The sequence below is a fragment of the Pimephales promelas genome, chromosome 24, assembly GCF_988280905.1.
Source record: "Pimephales promelas chromosome 24, fPimPro1.hap1.1, whole genome shotgun sequence".
Classification (NCBI taxonomy): domain Eukaryota; kingdom Metazoa; phylum Chordata; class Actinopteri; order Cypriniformes; family Leuciscidae; genus Pimephales; species Pimephales promelas.
The window spans coordinates 28,631,106-28,645,288 of record NC_142792.1 but is presented as its reverse complement, the minus strand read 5'-3'; the positions used below and the strand labels follow the sequence as shown (position 1 = coordinate 28,645,288).

Sequence of the window (14,183 nt, the reverse complement as noted above, 5' to 3'; positions counted from 1 at the left end):
TAATGATTTTTAAGTTTGAACATTCAATACATTTACAGATTTACCTACTGTGACATGAAAAATAGCTTAGAATTAAATAAAACCACTTTTCCTAAAGTAGAACAGTCTTCTTTTCAATTAATGATATATGCATTCTTTATAAATACTTGCATACATCATTCTTTTATTCTTTCAAGTAGACACATTTATTTGTATGAATTATAATTAATCCTTATTAAAGCTATTAACAAACAGTGAATGCTTTTCTCTTTTTTTTGTCGCTTAAATATTAAGGACACAGACCGCGTTTGTTGTCACTGCCACATCATGTCCAATGACATGCGGATACAATTGTCATGTATTTGTCTCTTGTTTTTTGTGCAAGCATATGGCCGGTTGTTTTGGGCTATGTGTTTGCATTGTCTTGTGTTACCTCGTTTCCTTGTTAGTTTATGTTGTATCCGTGTCACCTGTGATTGTGATCACGTGTCCTTACCACACCCCTTGTTCCCTCATTAGTATTGATGTTCATCAGTGTCACCTGTACCTTTTGTGATTGTGTTCTATGTAAGCTTTCAGTGTTTGTTCCTCAGTGCTGGTTCGTCTTGTTAACAGTTGGTTCTGTGAGTACTATGATCTGTCTGTGAATGGTCCAGTTATATTGTCAAGTCTGTTATTGTCTTATAGTTTCTGTTTGTTTGACCCATCATGGGTCTTTGTTTTCCGGTTATAAATAAACAGTGTTTTGAAAATGTTTCTGTCTGCGCTTGGGTTCTATTTAGCGTAACGTTACAGAACGAACCAGCCAATTTTTGAACCCAGCAGACAATAGGCTATGTCTTGTTCCGCCAGTAGCCAGTTGGGTGACCAGGAGCGATGGTGGCAGTCGACCATCGAGGATATGAGGTGGGGCAAGATTCCGTTTCCTCCCTGGGGAGAGAGATCCCTGGAGAGATTTGCCCAGGGCCTAGAGGAGAAGAGAAATTTTACGCCAGAGGTCCTCCTAAACTCTTATTTCATCGCAGGGCTCAATGTACCTCCTCCGCTGGCTGAACGGCAGGGGCTGATCCGACGCCCGTTTCGAGAGGTAGTGGACCATGTGTGTCAAAAGGAGCGGCAGGACCCCACGAGGACATTGTCAGTTTCTGCATTGCCAGTGATCCCGGAGAGTCACGTCCTAGCCACAACAATGCTTGGCAACCACGTTCTCACCACTTTGACGTCTATGAAAGGTCCTTCAGCTTTTGCTACGGACATTGCGGGGATCCTAGGTCCGGCTATGGCTCCTGGACCGCGGTCAAAGAGGAGGAGGAAGAGATTGTCAGGATCACCATCTCAGTCCCTTCCTGGCTCTGTGCCGACTCTCCAGGTTGCTTCTGTCAGTCTGGCCCATGCTGAGGTAGATGAGAGAGTGACCATGTCCAGCCATGTCCCATCTATTAGTCCTGTCCATGCTGAGGTGGATGGGAGAGTGACCAAGAACAGTTCTTTCCCAGCTAAGGAGAATAGGACTGTCCATGCTGAGCCATCTGTGGTATCCCCTGTCCCAGCTCCCTTGCCAGAGGCAACACCCCATGTTTTGGATTCTGTTTCGGGTCCTCTGCTTGCTGCAGCAACATCGGTTGTGTGCCGTTTTTTTCCCCGATTACCCCTGTTCCTGTTGTGCCCCGACCTGTTCCTCCCAAGACTGTACCTCATGTGTCTCCACCCAGAACTGCCCGGTTTTCGTGTCCTCAATCAGTGCCCATGTCCAGTGAATCCAGGACTTTTGTTCCACCCACCCACTCTGGACCTCCACCTACCTACTCGGGACCTCCACCTACGAACTCTTTTGTTCCCCCACCCCCCCTCCCTCATGTGTTATTTTTATTGTGTCATCCCGATCCTACTGTTATGTTTTCTTGTTTGCCACTGTTGATGGTCGTTATGTTTTGTTGGTTTATGTCTAGTTTACAGTCTGTTATGTCCCATGTGGAGCGTCTGGTCGCCGCTCCGTAAGGAGGAGGTTATGTCATGTATTTGTCTCTTGTTTTTTGTGAAAGCACATGGCCGGTTGTTTTGGGCTATGTGTTTGCATTGTCTTGTGTTTCCTTGTTAGTTTATGTTGTATCCGTGTCATCTGTGATTGTGATCACGTGTCCTTACCACACCCCTTGTTCCCTCGTTAGTATTGATGTTCATCAGTGTCACCTGTACCTTTTGTGATTGTGTTCTATGTAAGCTTTCAGTGTTTGTTCCTCAGTGCTGGTTCGTCTTGTTAACAGTCGGTTCTGTGAGTACTATGATCTGTCTGTGAATGTTCCAATTATGTTGTCAAGTCTGTTATTGTCTTATAGTTTCTGTTTGTTTGCTCCATCGTGGGTCTTTGTTTTCGGGTTATAAATAAATTATGTTTTGAGAAAGTTTCTGTCTGCGCTTGGGTTCTATTTAGCGTAACGTGACAACGATTGCACTGATGCACTTTCTTCAAAATGCACATTTAGTGTTGTGTGTATTTGTCCATTCTGACACGAAAGAGAACTCAATTCATTACTCGTGAGCTGTATAGGTGTCTATGTGCATGCTTGGTTGTTTGGGTCGGTCGGGTGTGAGCGCACCGAAATCACTTTTTGCATCGTCACTCTTATTCAGATCTATATGCATACTCTACTACTCATTCTCCCAGACGCTGACATATTTTAATGTTTTATGAGACTGCGGGGTAGATCAGCACGTTACAGTAGTACAAATGTGCACATCTACCACACACGCAGGACATCAGTTCTGACTGGATCGCTTCCCAGATCGACACTATCTAACATTTTCGTCTAGTTTTTTTCGTCTAGATTCCTACAAACAGCGAGTGACTCATTTAGAACATCTCCGTCTTTACAAAAGCCAATGTGTTTTCACACACTGATCATTTCTCGCTCATCGGCTTCTCCTTGTCATTCGCCATGCTATGTATGTTGTCTTTGCGCTGCTGCTGCTGGTGCGTGGCGATAACGTCACAGATAGGCAGACTGAATCGAGTAACGTTTAACGCCTATATATTAAACCTAAAGTTCTAAGAAAAAAACATCCATATAAAATCTGACGTGCTTAAATTCAATGCGTTATTTCCTAGTATCGATACAATCGTTTGATTAACTTTTAAAACAATTTTAGATTGATATATGCCCTCTGGAAGGCCAACTAGCAGAGCACAGATCGATGTAGTTGGATCGTATGAATATAAATCGATGTAGTAGATGAATCGTTACACCCCTAGTTTCCATTAAACAATTAATACAAAAATAAATATATATTTTTACAATTTTGTCAACAAATCTGAGACAATGCCAGAAGAAGAGACGAAATCATTTCCAACATTATGGACATGACATTTGCAGTCAAAAAATAATGCATTCAAAACCAATATTCATCACCACACCAATTAACATCATCACTGGTGCTTGGCCTTGCTACCTGCCCTCTGGTGCAAAAATCGTACTTTAACATCGATCTTCTCCAGGATGAGTCCACGCATCAAAATCCCCAGTAATGTACACTGCTCTGTGTTTATATAATCCACATTCAGAGTGTTAAAAAGAAACACTGAAGCAGTGTAGACATTGATAAGCTAATTAAGGTGAGAGAAATTAAAAATGTCACTTCAGGGTTTCACCCTATACCTAAACTTACTACTTAGGTGCCCTTTACCTTTACTGTTCCCTGCTGCTAAATCCAGGGTCACACTGTACGATTTTGGCCACGATTTGACTGTCAGAGACACATTTTTGAATCCTTGAAAAGATTCCTCTGCCCCTGGGTCAACATCTGAAATGTTTGATCATATTACAAGTAAATATAAGAAGATATTCTGGCAGTGTGACTTTACACTGACAACCATCAAACCAAAAACCATCAGGAGCGCAGAACCCCCCACCCAGATTTCTTTTTTTTTTAAAACAGCTACGATCATAATTAATGTTATGATAATTAATGTTTTTGTTACTTTTAAGAATCTACAGAAAATAACAGCTGAAAGTACAAACTACGCAGGTCATTGTGTGAAAGAGACAATGACAAATTGTCAAAATTACAAAATTAGCCAAACTAATGTCATGTGGACTGTTGCTGTATGTCTTTGTAGATTGTCTGGCTGTATGGTGACAGAGGAAGGCTGTGGTCATGTGTCTTCAGCTTTGAGTTCAAACCCCCCACACCTGAGAGAGCTGGATCTGAGCTACAACCACCCAGGAGATTCAGGAGTCAAGCTGCTCTCTGATAAACTCAAGGATCCAAACTGCAGACTGGAGAAACTCAAGTATGTAGAGCACGAAGGGTTCTGGTGAAATCACATTCATAAAAACATCATTACAATCTTCACTTATTACGAACTAGTTACACTTTATTATAGATTACATGACTACATTTAATAAAGTTCTTATTGAGAATGTACAGGGGTTTAGCTCTAGTTATACTACATTGAACTATACTATGAACATTCAGAGGTGTGCAATTATTTTCAGTAAGCGCACAGGTAAAGTTGTTCTAACAGAAAGACTCAGGAGACAAGAGAACGACCGGGTGGTGTTGGGGAGGATGGAGATGAACACCGGCGTCAGTTTTTGCGAACATAGTAATGGGTGTTAACCGGGCTTAAGTACTCCAAATGTCTGAGTGCTGATTGGCTAGATCTGAGGTCATAACGTCATAACCTGATTAATGAATGATGTTATATTTGAGTTTTCCTGGTAGAACTTGCACTAGAGCTCCCATTTCTACCAGAAAGACTTGGGAGGCAAGAGAACTGTGACGAAAACTCAAAAGCTTTTTTGTGTTTCCCTTTAAATGCAATTGAGCTGCTGCTCCCCGCCTCCGTTCAGAAGAGGGTCAATCCTTTACATGAGGGTCAGATAAACCGGCAATAACAAAACACAGGAATGATTTCACTCATCCAAAATCTCTGAAAAACCAGTAGCGGAGTGCAGCCTTACAGAAAGACTTGGGAAGAGGATGCACTTTGAGATGCACCTGGACGTTTCTGAATGGTTAGTGGATACATTTGTGTTGTTGAGTTACAGGATTAGCTGAAGTGACTCTAACAGACAAAAGCTTGTCCGGCTGCACAGACCGATCGGTGGCTGACTTGAGCAGTGCATGCCGGCTAGAAATTTTGTCTGACTTGAGACAGCGCTGACACCACATGATTATGACATATGCCATCAAAGTACGCGAGCGATTCGAGAGCTGCCGGAGGACTGCGGCTGCACGAGCTCTGCTGTTTATTAACGATTGGCTGGATTCACCACATGACAACCATCACATGTATTTCATGTTTATTCCCACACCTTCAGTTCCACTAATGCTCTCAGATCTGTTTTAAAGCAGTAAAGCTCTTTTCATGCAGTCACAATGTTATATTTTGTCATGATTATAAAAAATAAAACTGAATAAAAAACGTAGACCCCAATACATTAATAGTATAGACTTATTTTTACTTTATTCATGTACAAACAAACGCTGTATTAAGCAGAACTTATGAAGTATTGAATGAAAATGTCTCTGAAGAGTCTGTGTAATTGACTAATTAGAGAAAGTGTAATTTGTGGAAGCAGAAAGTGTCCGACTCGCGTCTCAGTTTTCAGCTCCTCCCGCCTGCAAGCAAATCTCACAGATGGGTTTCATCCAGCCGATGTCAAACACACCTGAACACTAGTAGTGACGGCAGCGTTACCTGTCACTGTTGTGTCCACACCCTTAATTATGGAGAACTTTAAGGCTTAATATCATTTAAGTGGATGAGAAGCGACTGAAGCTAGAGAAATGCTCTGAAAAAGCTGATGGGCCTCATGTTTTCTCCTTTGAAAGTGGAATACAGCAGAGCCGCACCGAGACCATCACCAGCTCGTAAATTAGCCCTCAGTTTCACCCTCAGATTTGCTGTATCCTCCGCGGATTCCTCGTTTCCTTCTTTCGCTTTCTCCGCGAGGTGTTGAGCGGCCACCGGCGGATACCGTGCAGAGCGACTCGTACGATTTGTAGAAGGGGAAGTCAACGTCCAAGGTGTGAGAGTTTGTGAATGAGTCCACAACAGAGATGCGGATGTCTAGGAGAGCTTGACGGGTGTAGACTAGACGCGTACAGCAGGTTAGAGACACAGTGGCCTAATGCTTGAGAGAGGCAGGATTACAGGATTACAGTGTGTACTTTTAGTTTCTACCTTTTTTCTCATTACTATAATACTAGACTATTGAAGCAAACTGCTAATTTTCAATTGTTGTGTTCTAAAAATGTAAATATATCAAATGAAAGAATGCCACTCTTTTCTTTGAAGAAAATATTACTTTGTATGAAGTCTGAAATTGTTGAAACTGTAAAGATGAAAAGTTTGTATTTTCTGCTTTGGTGTTTGATGCTAGTGTTGTTCTGAGTGTCAGTGTGTGTTATCTCAGTGAGGGTTGTGTGTGTCAGTGTGTGTTATCTCAGTGAGGGTTGTGTAGTGTGTTACTCTCAGTGTGTTCTGAGTGTCAGTGTGTGTTATCTCAGTGAGGGTTGTGTAGTGTGTTACTCTCAGTGTGTTCTGAGTGTCAGTGTGTGTTATCTCAGTGAGGGTTGTGTAGTGTGTTACTCTCAGTGTGTTCTGAGTGTCAGTGTGTGTTATCTCAGTGAGGGTTGTGTGTGTCAGTGTGTGTTATCTCAGTGAGGGTTGTGTAGTGTGTTACTCTCAGTGTGTTCTGAGTGTCAGTGTGTGTTATCTCAGTGAGGGTTGTGTAGTGTGTTACTCTCAGTGTGTTCTGAGTGTCAGTGTGTGTTATCTCAGTGAGGGTTGTGTAGTGTTGTTACTCTCAGTGTGTTCTGAGTGTCAGTGTGTGTTATCTCAGTGAGGGTTGTGTAGTGTGTTACTCTCAGTGTGTTCTGTGTGTCAGTGTGGGTTATCTCAGTGAGGGTTGTGTAGTGTGTTACTCTCAGTGTGTTCTGAGTGTCAGTGTGTGTTATCTCAGTGAGGGTTGTGTAGTGTGTTACTCTCAGTGTGTTCTGAGTGTCAGTGTGTGTTATCTCAGTGAGGGTTGTGTAGTGTGTTACTCTCAGTGTGTTCTGAGTGTCAGTGTGTGTTATCTCAGTGAGGGTTGTGTAGTGTGTTACTCTCAGTGTGTTCTGAGTGTCAGTGTGTGTTATCTCAGTGAGGGTTGTGTGTGTCAGTGTGTGTTATCTCAGTGAGGGTTGTGTAGTGTGTTACTCTCAGTGTGTTCTGAGTGTCAGTGTGTGTTATCTCAGTGAGGGTTGTGTAGTGTGTTACTCTCAGTGTGTTCTGTGTGTCAGTGTGGGTTATCTCAGTGAGGGTTGTGTAGTGTGTTACTCTCAGTGTGTTCTGAGTGTCAGTGTGTGTTATCTCAGTGAGGGTTGTGTAGTGTGTTACTCTCAGTGTGTTCTGAGTGTCAGTGTGTGTTATCTCAGTGAGGGTTGTGTAGTGTGTTACTCTCAGTGTGTTCTGAGTGTCAGTGTGTGTTATCTCAGTGAGGGTTGTGTAGTGTGTTACTCTCAGTGTGTTCTGAGTGTCAGTGTGTGTTATCTCAGTGAGGGTTGTGTAGTGTGTTACTCTCAGTGCGTTCTGAGTGTCAGTGTGTGTTATCTCAGTGAGGGTTGTGTAGTGTGTTACTCTCAGTGTGTTCTGAGTGTCAGTGTGTGTTATCTCAGTGAGGGTTGTGTAGTGTGTTACTCTCAGTGTGTTCTGAGTGTCAGTGTGTGTGTTATCTCAGTGAGGGTTGTGTAGTGTGTTACTCTCAGTGTGTTCTGAGTGTTAGTGTGTGCTATCTCAGTGAGGGTTGTGTAGTGTTGTTACTCTCAGTGTGTTATCTCAGTGAGGGTTGTGTAGTGTGTTACTCTCAGTGTGTTCTGAGTGTCAGTGTGTGTTATCTCAGTGAGGGTTGTGTAGTGTTGTTACTCTCAGTGTGTTCTGAGTGTCAGTGTGTGTTATCTCAGTGAGGGTTGTGTAGTGTGTTACTCTCAGTGTGTTCTGAGTGTTAGTGTGTGCTATCTCAGTGAGGGTTGTGTAGTGTTGTTACTCTCAGTGTGTTATCTCAGTGAGGGTTGTGTAGTGTGTTACTCTCAGTGTGTTCTGAGTGTCAGTGTGTGTTATCTCAGTGAGGGTTGTGTAGTGTGTTACTCTCAGTGTGTTCTGAGTGTCGGTGTGTGTTATCTCAGTGAGGGTTGTGTAGTGTGTTACTCTCAGTGTGTTCTGAGTGTCAGTGTGTGTTATCTCAGTGAGGGTTGTGTAGTGTGTTACTCTCAGTGTGTTCTGAGTGTCAGTGTGTGTTATCTCAGTGAGGGTTGTGTAGTGTGTTACTCTCAGTGTGTTCTGAGTGTCAGTGTGTGTGTTATCTCAGTGAGGGTTGTGTAGTGTGTTACTCTCAGTGTGTTCTGAGTGTTAGTGTGTGTTATCTCAGTGAGGGTTGTGTAGTGTGTTACTCTCAGTGTGTTCTGAGTGTCAGTGTGTGTTATCTCAGTGAGGGTTGTGTAGTGTGTTACTCTCAGTGTGTTCTGAGTGTCAGTGTGTGTTATCTCAGTGAGGGTTGTGTAGTGTGTTACTCTCAGTGTGTTCTGAGTGTCAGTGTGTGTTATCTCAGTGAGGGTTGTGTAGTGTGTTACTCTCAGTGTGTTCTGAGTGTCAGTGTGTGTGTTATCTCAGTGAGGGTTGTGTAGTGTGTTACTCTCAGTGTGTTCTGAGTGTTAGTGTGTGTTATCTCAGTGAGGGTTGTGTAGTGTTGTTACTCTCAGTGTGTTATCTCAGTGAGGGTTGTGTAGTGTTGTTACTCTCAGTGTGTTCTGAGTGTCAGTGTGTGTTATCTCAGTGAGGGTTGTGTAGTGTGTTACTCTCAGTGTGTTCTGAGTGTCAGTGTGTGTTATCTCAGTGAGGGTTGTGTAGTGTGTTACTCTCAGTGTGTTCTGAATGTCAGTGTGTGTTATCTCAGTGAGGGTTGTGTAGTGTGTTACTCTCAGTGTGTTCTGAGTGTCAGTGTGTGTTATCTCAGTGAGGGTTGTGTAGTGTGTTACTCTCAGTGTGTTCTGAGTGTCAGTGTGTGTTATCTCAGTGAGGGTTGTGTAGTGTGTTACTCTCAGTGTGTTCTGAGTGTCAGTGTGTGTTATCTCAGTGAGGGTTGTGTAGTGTGTTACTCTCAGTGTGTTCTGAGTGTCAGTGTGTGTTATCTCAGTGAGGGTTGTGTAGTGTGTTACTCTCAGTGTGTTCTGAGTGTCAGTGTGTGTTATCTCAGTGAGGGTTGTGTGTGTCAGTGTGTGTTATCTCAGTGAGGGTTGTGTAGTGTGTTACTCTCAGTGTGTTCTGAGTGTCAGTGTGTGTTATCTCAGTGAGGGTTGTGTAGTGTGTTACTCTCAGTGTGTTCTGTGTGTCAGTGTGGGTTATCTCAGTGAGGGTTGTGTAGTGTGTTACTCTCAGTGTGTTCTGAGTGTCAGTGTGTGTTATCTCAGTGAGGGTTGTGTAGTGTGTTACTCTCAGTGTGTTCTGAGTGTCAGTGTGTGTTATCTCAGTGAGGGTTGTGTAGTGTGTTACTCTCAGTGTGTTCTGAGTGTCAGTGTGTGTTATCTCAGTGAGGGTTGTGTAGTGTGTTACTCTCAGTGTGTTCTGAGTGTCAGTGTGTGTTATCTCAGTGAGGGTTGTGTAGTGTGTTACTCTCAGTGCGTTCTGAGTGTCAGTGTGTGTTATCTCAGTGAGGGTTGTGTAGTGTGTTACTCTCAGTGTGTTCTGAGTGTCAGTGTGTGTTATCTCAGTGAGGGTTGTGTAGTGTTGTTACTCTCAGTGTGTTCTGAGTGTCAGTGTGTGTTATCTCAGTGAGGGTTGTGTAGTGTGTTACTCTCAGTGTGTTCTGAGTGTTAGTGTGTGCTATCTCAGTGAGGGTTGTGTAGTGTTGTTACTCTCAGTGTGTTATCTCAGTGAGGGTTGTGTAGTGTGTTACTCTCAGTGTGTTCTGAGTGTCAGTGTGTGTTATCTCAGTGAGGGTTGTGTAGTGTGTTACTCTCAGTGTGTTCTGAGTGTCGGTGTGTGTTATCTCAGTGAGGGTTGTGTAGTGTGTTACTCTCAGTGTGTTCTGAGTGTCAGTGTGTGTTATCTCAGTGAGGGTTGTGTAGTGTGTTACTCTCAGTGTGTTCTGAGTGTCAGTGTGTGTTATCTCAGTGAGGGTTGTGTAGTGTGTTACTCTCAGTGTGTTCTGAGTGTCAGTGTGTGTGTTATCTCAGTGAGGGTTGTGTAGTGTGTTACTCTCAGTGTGTTCTGAGTGTTAGTGTGTGTTATCTCAGTGAGGGTTGTGTAGTGTGTTACTCTCAGTGTGTTCTGAGTGTCAGTGTGTGTTATCTCAGTGAGGGTTGTGTAGTGTGTTACTCTCAGTGTGTTCTGAGTGTCAGTGTGTGTTATCTCAGTGAGGGTTGTGTAGTGTGTTACTCTCAGTGTGTTCTGAGTGTCAGTGTGTGTTATCTCAGTGAGGGTTGTGTAGTGTGTTACTCTCAGTGTGTTCTGAGTGTCAGTGTGTGTGTTATCTCAGTGAGGGTTGTGTAGTGTGTTACTCTCAGTGTGTTCTGAGTGTTAGTGTGTGTTATCTCAGTGAGGGTTGTGTAGTGTTGTTACTCTCAGTGTGTTATCTCAGTGAGGGTTGTGTAGTGTTGTTACTCTCAGTGTGTTCTGAGTGTCAGTGTGTGTTATCTCAGTGAGGGTTGTGTAGTGTGTTACTCTCAGTGTGTTCTGAGTGTCAGTGTGTGTTATCTCAGTGAGGGTTGTGTAGTGTGTTACTCTCAGTGTGTTCTGAGTGTCAGTGTGTGTTATCTCAGTGAGGGTTGTGTAGTGTGTTACTCTCAGTGTGTTCTGAGTGTCAGTGTGTGTTATCTCAGTGAGGGTTGTGTGTGTCAGTGTGTGTTATCTCAGTGAGGGTTGTGTAGTGTGTTACTCTCAGTGTGTTCTGAGTGTCAGTGTGTGTTATCTCAGTGAGGGTTGTGTAGTGTGTTACTCTCAGTGTGTTCTGTGTGTCAGTGTGGGTTATCTCAGTGAGGGTTGTGTAGTGTTTTCCTCTCAGTGTGTTCTGAGTGTCAGTGTGTGTTATCTCAGTGAGGGTTGTGTAGTGTTGTTACTCTCAGTGTGTTCTGAGTGTCAGTGTGTGTTATCTCAGTGAGGGTTGTGTAGTGTGTTACTCTCAGTGTGTTCTGTGTGTCAGTGTGGGTTATCTCAGTGAGGGTTGTGTAGTGTGTTACTCTCAGTGTGTTCTGAGTGTCAGTGTGTGTTATCTCAGTGAGGGTTGTGTAGTGTGTTACTCTCAGTGTGTTCTGTGTGTCAGTGTGGGTTATCTCAGTGAGGGTTGTGTAGTGTGTTACTCTCAGTGTGTTCTGAGTGTCAGTGTGTGTTATCTCAGTGAGGGTTGTGTAGTGTGTTACTCTCAGTGTGTTCTGAGTGTCAGTGTGTGTTATCTCAGTGAGGGTTGTGTAGTGTGTTACTCTCAGTGTGTTCTGAGTGTCAGTGTGTGTTATCTCAGTGAGGGTTGTGTAGTGTGTTACTCTCAGTGTGTTCTGAGTGTCAGTGTGTGTTATCTCAGTGAGGGTTGTGTAGTGTGTTACTCTCAGTGTGTTCTGAGTGTCAGTGTGTGTGTTATCTCAGTGAGGGTTGTGTAGTGTTGTTACTCTCAGTGTGTTATCTCAGTGAGGGTTGTGTAGTGTGTTACTCTCAGTGTGTTCTGAGTGTCAGTGTGTGTTATCTCAGTGAGGGTTGTGTAGTGTGTTACTCTCAGTGTGTTCTGAGTGTCAGTGTGTGTTATCTCAGTGAGGGTTGTGTAGTGTTTTCCTCTCAGTGTGTTCTGAGTGTCAGTGTGTGTTATCTCAGTGAGGGTTGTGTAGTGTGTTACTCTCAGTGTGTTCTGAGTGTCAGTGTGTGTTATCTCAGTGAGGGTTGTGTAGTGTGTTACTCTCAGTGTGTTCTGAGTGTCAGTGTGTGTTATCTCAGTGAGGGTTGTGTAGTGTGTTACTCTCAGTGTGTTCTGAGTGTCAGTGTGTGTTATCTCAGTGAGGGTTGTGTGTGTCAGTGTGTGTTATCTCAGTGAGGGTTGTGTAGTGTGTTACTCTCAGTGTGTTCTGTGTGTCAGTGTGTGTTATCTCAGTGAGGGTTGTGTAGTGTGTTACTCTCAGTGTGTTCTGAGTGTCAGTGTGTGTTATCTCAGTGAGGGTTGTGTAGTGTGTTACTCTCAGTGTGTTCTGTGTGTCAGTGTGTGTTATCTCAGTGAGGGTTGTGTAGTGTGTTACTCTCAGTGTGTTCTGAGTGTCAGTGTGTGTTATCTCAGTGAGGGTTGTGTAGTGTGTTACTCTCAGTGTGTTCTGAGTGTCAGTGTGTGTTATCTCAGTGAGGGTTGTGTAGTGTGTTACTCTCAGTGTGTTCTGAGTGTCAGTGTGTGTTATCTCAGTGAGGGTTGTGTAGTGTGTTACTCTCAGTGTGTTCTGAGTGTCAGTGTGTGTTATCTCAGTGAGGGTTGTGTAGTGTGTTACTCTCAGTGTGTTCTGAGTGTCAGTGTGTGTTATCTCAGTGAGGGTTGTGTGTGTCAGTGTGTGTTATCTCAGTGAGGGTTGTGTAGTGTGTTACTCTCAGTGTGTTCTGAGTGTCAGTGTGTGTTATCTCAGTGAGGGTTGTGTAGTGTGTTACTCTCAGTGTGTTCTGAGTGTCAGTGTGTGTTATCTCAGTGAGGGTTGTGTAGTGTGTTACTCTCAGTGTGTTCTGTGTGTCAGTGTGGGTTATCTCAGTGAGGGTTGTGTAGTGTGTTACTCTCAGTGTGTTCTGAGTGTCAGTGTGTGTTATCTCAGTGATGGTTGTGTAGTGTGTTACTCTCAGTGTGTTCTGAGTGTCAGTGTGTGTTATCTCAGTGAGGGTTGTGTAGTGTGTTACTCTCAGTGTGTTCTGAGTGTCAGTGTGTGTTATCTCAGTGAGGGTTGTGTAGTGTTGTTACTCTCAGTGTGTTCTGAGTGTCAGTGTGTGTTATCTCAGTGAGGGTTGTGTAGTGTGTTACTCTCAGTGTGTTCTGAGTGTCAGTGTGTGTTATCTCAGTGAGGGTTGTGTAGTGTGTTACTCTCAGTGTGTTCTGAGTGTCAGTGTGTGTTATCTCAGTGAGGGTTGTGTAGTGTTGTTACTCTCAGTGTGTTATCTCAGTGAGGGTTGTGTAGTGTTGTTACTCTCAGTGTGTTCTGAGTGTCAGTGTGTGTTATCTAAGTGAGGGTTGTGTAGTGTTGTTACTCTCAGTGTGTTATCTCAGTGAGGTTGTGTAGTGTGTTACTCTCAGTGTGTTCTGAGTGTTAGTGTGTGTTATCTCAGTGAGGGTTGTGTAGTGTTGTTACTCTCAGTGTGTTATCTCAGTGAGGGTTGTGTAGTGTTGTTACTCTCAGTGTGTTCTGAGTGTCAGTGTGTGTTATCTCAGTGAGGGTTGTGTAGTGTGTTACTCTCAGTGTGTTCTGAGTGTCAGTGTGTGTTATCTCAGTGAGGGTTGTGTAGTGTGTTACTCTCAGTGTGTTCTGAGTGTCAGTGTGTGTTATCTCAGTGAGGGTTGTGTAGTGTGTTACTCTCAGTGTGTTCTGAGTGTCAGTGTGTGTTATCTCAGTGAGGGTTGTGTAGTGTGTTACTCTCAGTGTGTTCTGTGTGTCAGTGTGTGTTATCTCAGTGAGGGTTGTGTAGTGTGTTACTCTCAGTGTGTTCTGAGTGTCAGTGTGTGTTATCTCAGTGAGGGTTGTGTAGTGTGTTACTCTCAGTGTGTTCTGTGTGTCAGTGTGTGTTATCTCAGTGAGGGTTGTGTAGTGTGTTACTCTCAGTGTGTTCTGTGTGTCAGTGTGTGTTATCTCAGTGAGGGTTGTGTAGTGTGTTACTCTCAGTGTGTTCTGAGTGTCAGTGTGTGTTATCTCAGTGAGGGTTGTGTAGTGTGTTACTCTCAGTGTGTTCTGTGTGTCAGTGTGTGTTATCTCAGTGAGGGTTGTGTAGTGTGTTACTCTCAGTGTGTTCTGAGTGTCAGTGTGTGTTATCTCAGTGAGGGTTGTGTAGTGTGTTACTCTCAGTGTGTTCTGAGTGTCAGTGTGTGTTATCTCAGTGAGGGTTGTGTAGTGTGTTACTCTCAGTGTGTTCTGAGTGTCAGTGTGTGTTATCTCAGTGAGGGTTGTGTAGTGTGTTACTCTCAGTGTGTTCTGAGTGTCAGTGTGTGTTATCTCAGTGAGGGTTG

The 14,183-nt window shown here is 43.7% G+C and overlaps 1 protein-coding gene across 1 annotated transcript in view; it reads left to right on the top strand.

Annotated features, from left to right (window-relative positions):
* Positions 1-14,183, top strand: part of LOC120480869 (NACHT, LRR and PYD domains-containing protein 3) — a 165,447-nt gene that overhangs the window by 119,021 nt on the left and 32,243 nt on the right. The window contains exon 8 of the mRNA XM_089126978.1: positions 4,094-4,267. Coding sequence (XP_088983104.1) covers positions 4,094-4,267 — 174 coding nt within the window. The remainder of the gene's footprint in view (positions 1-4,093; positions 4,268-14,183) is intronic.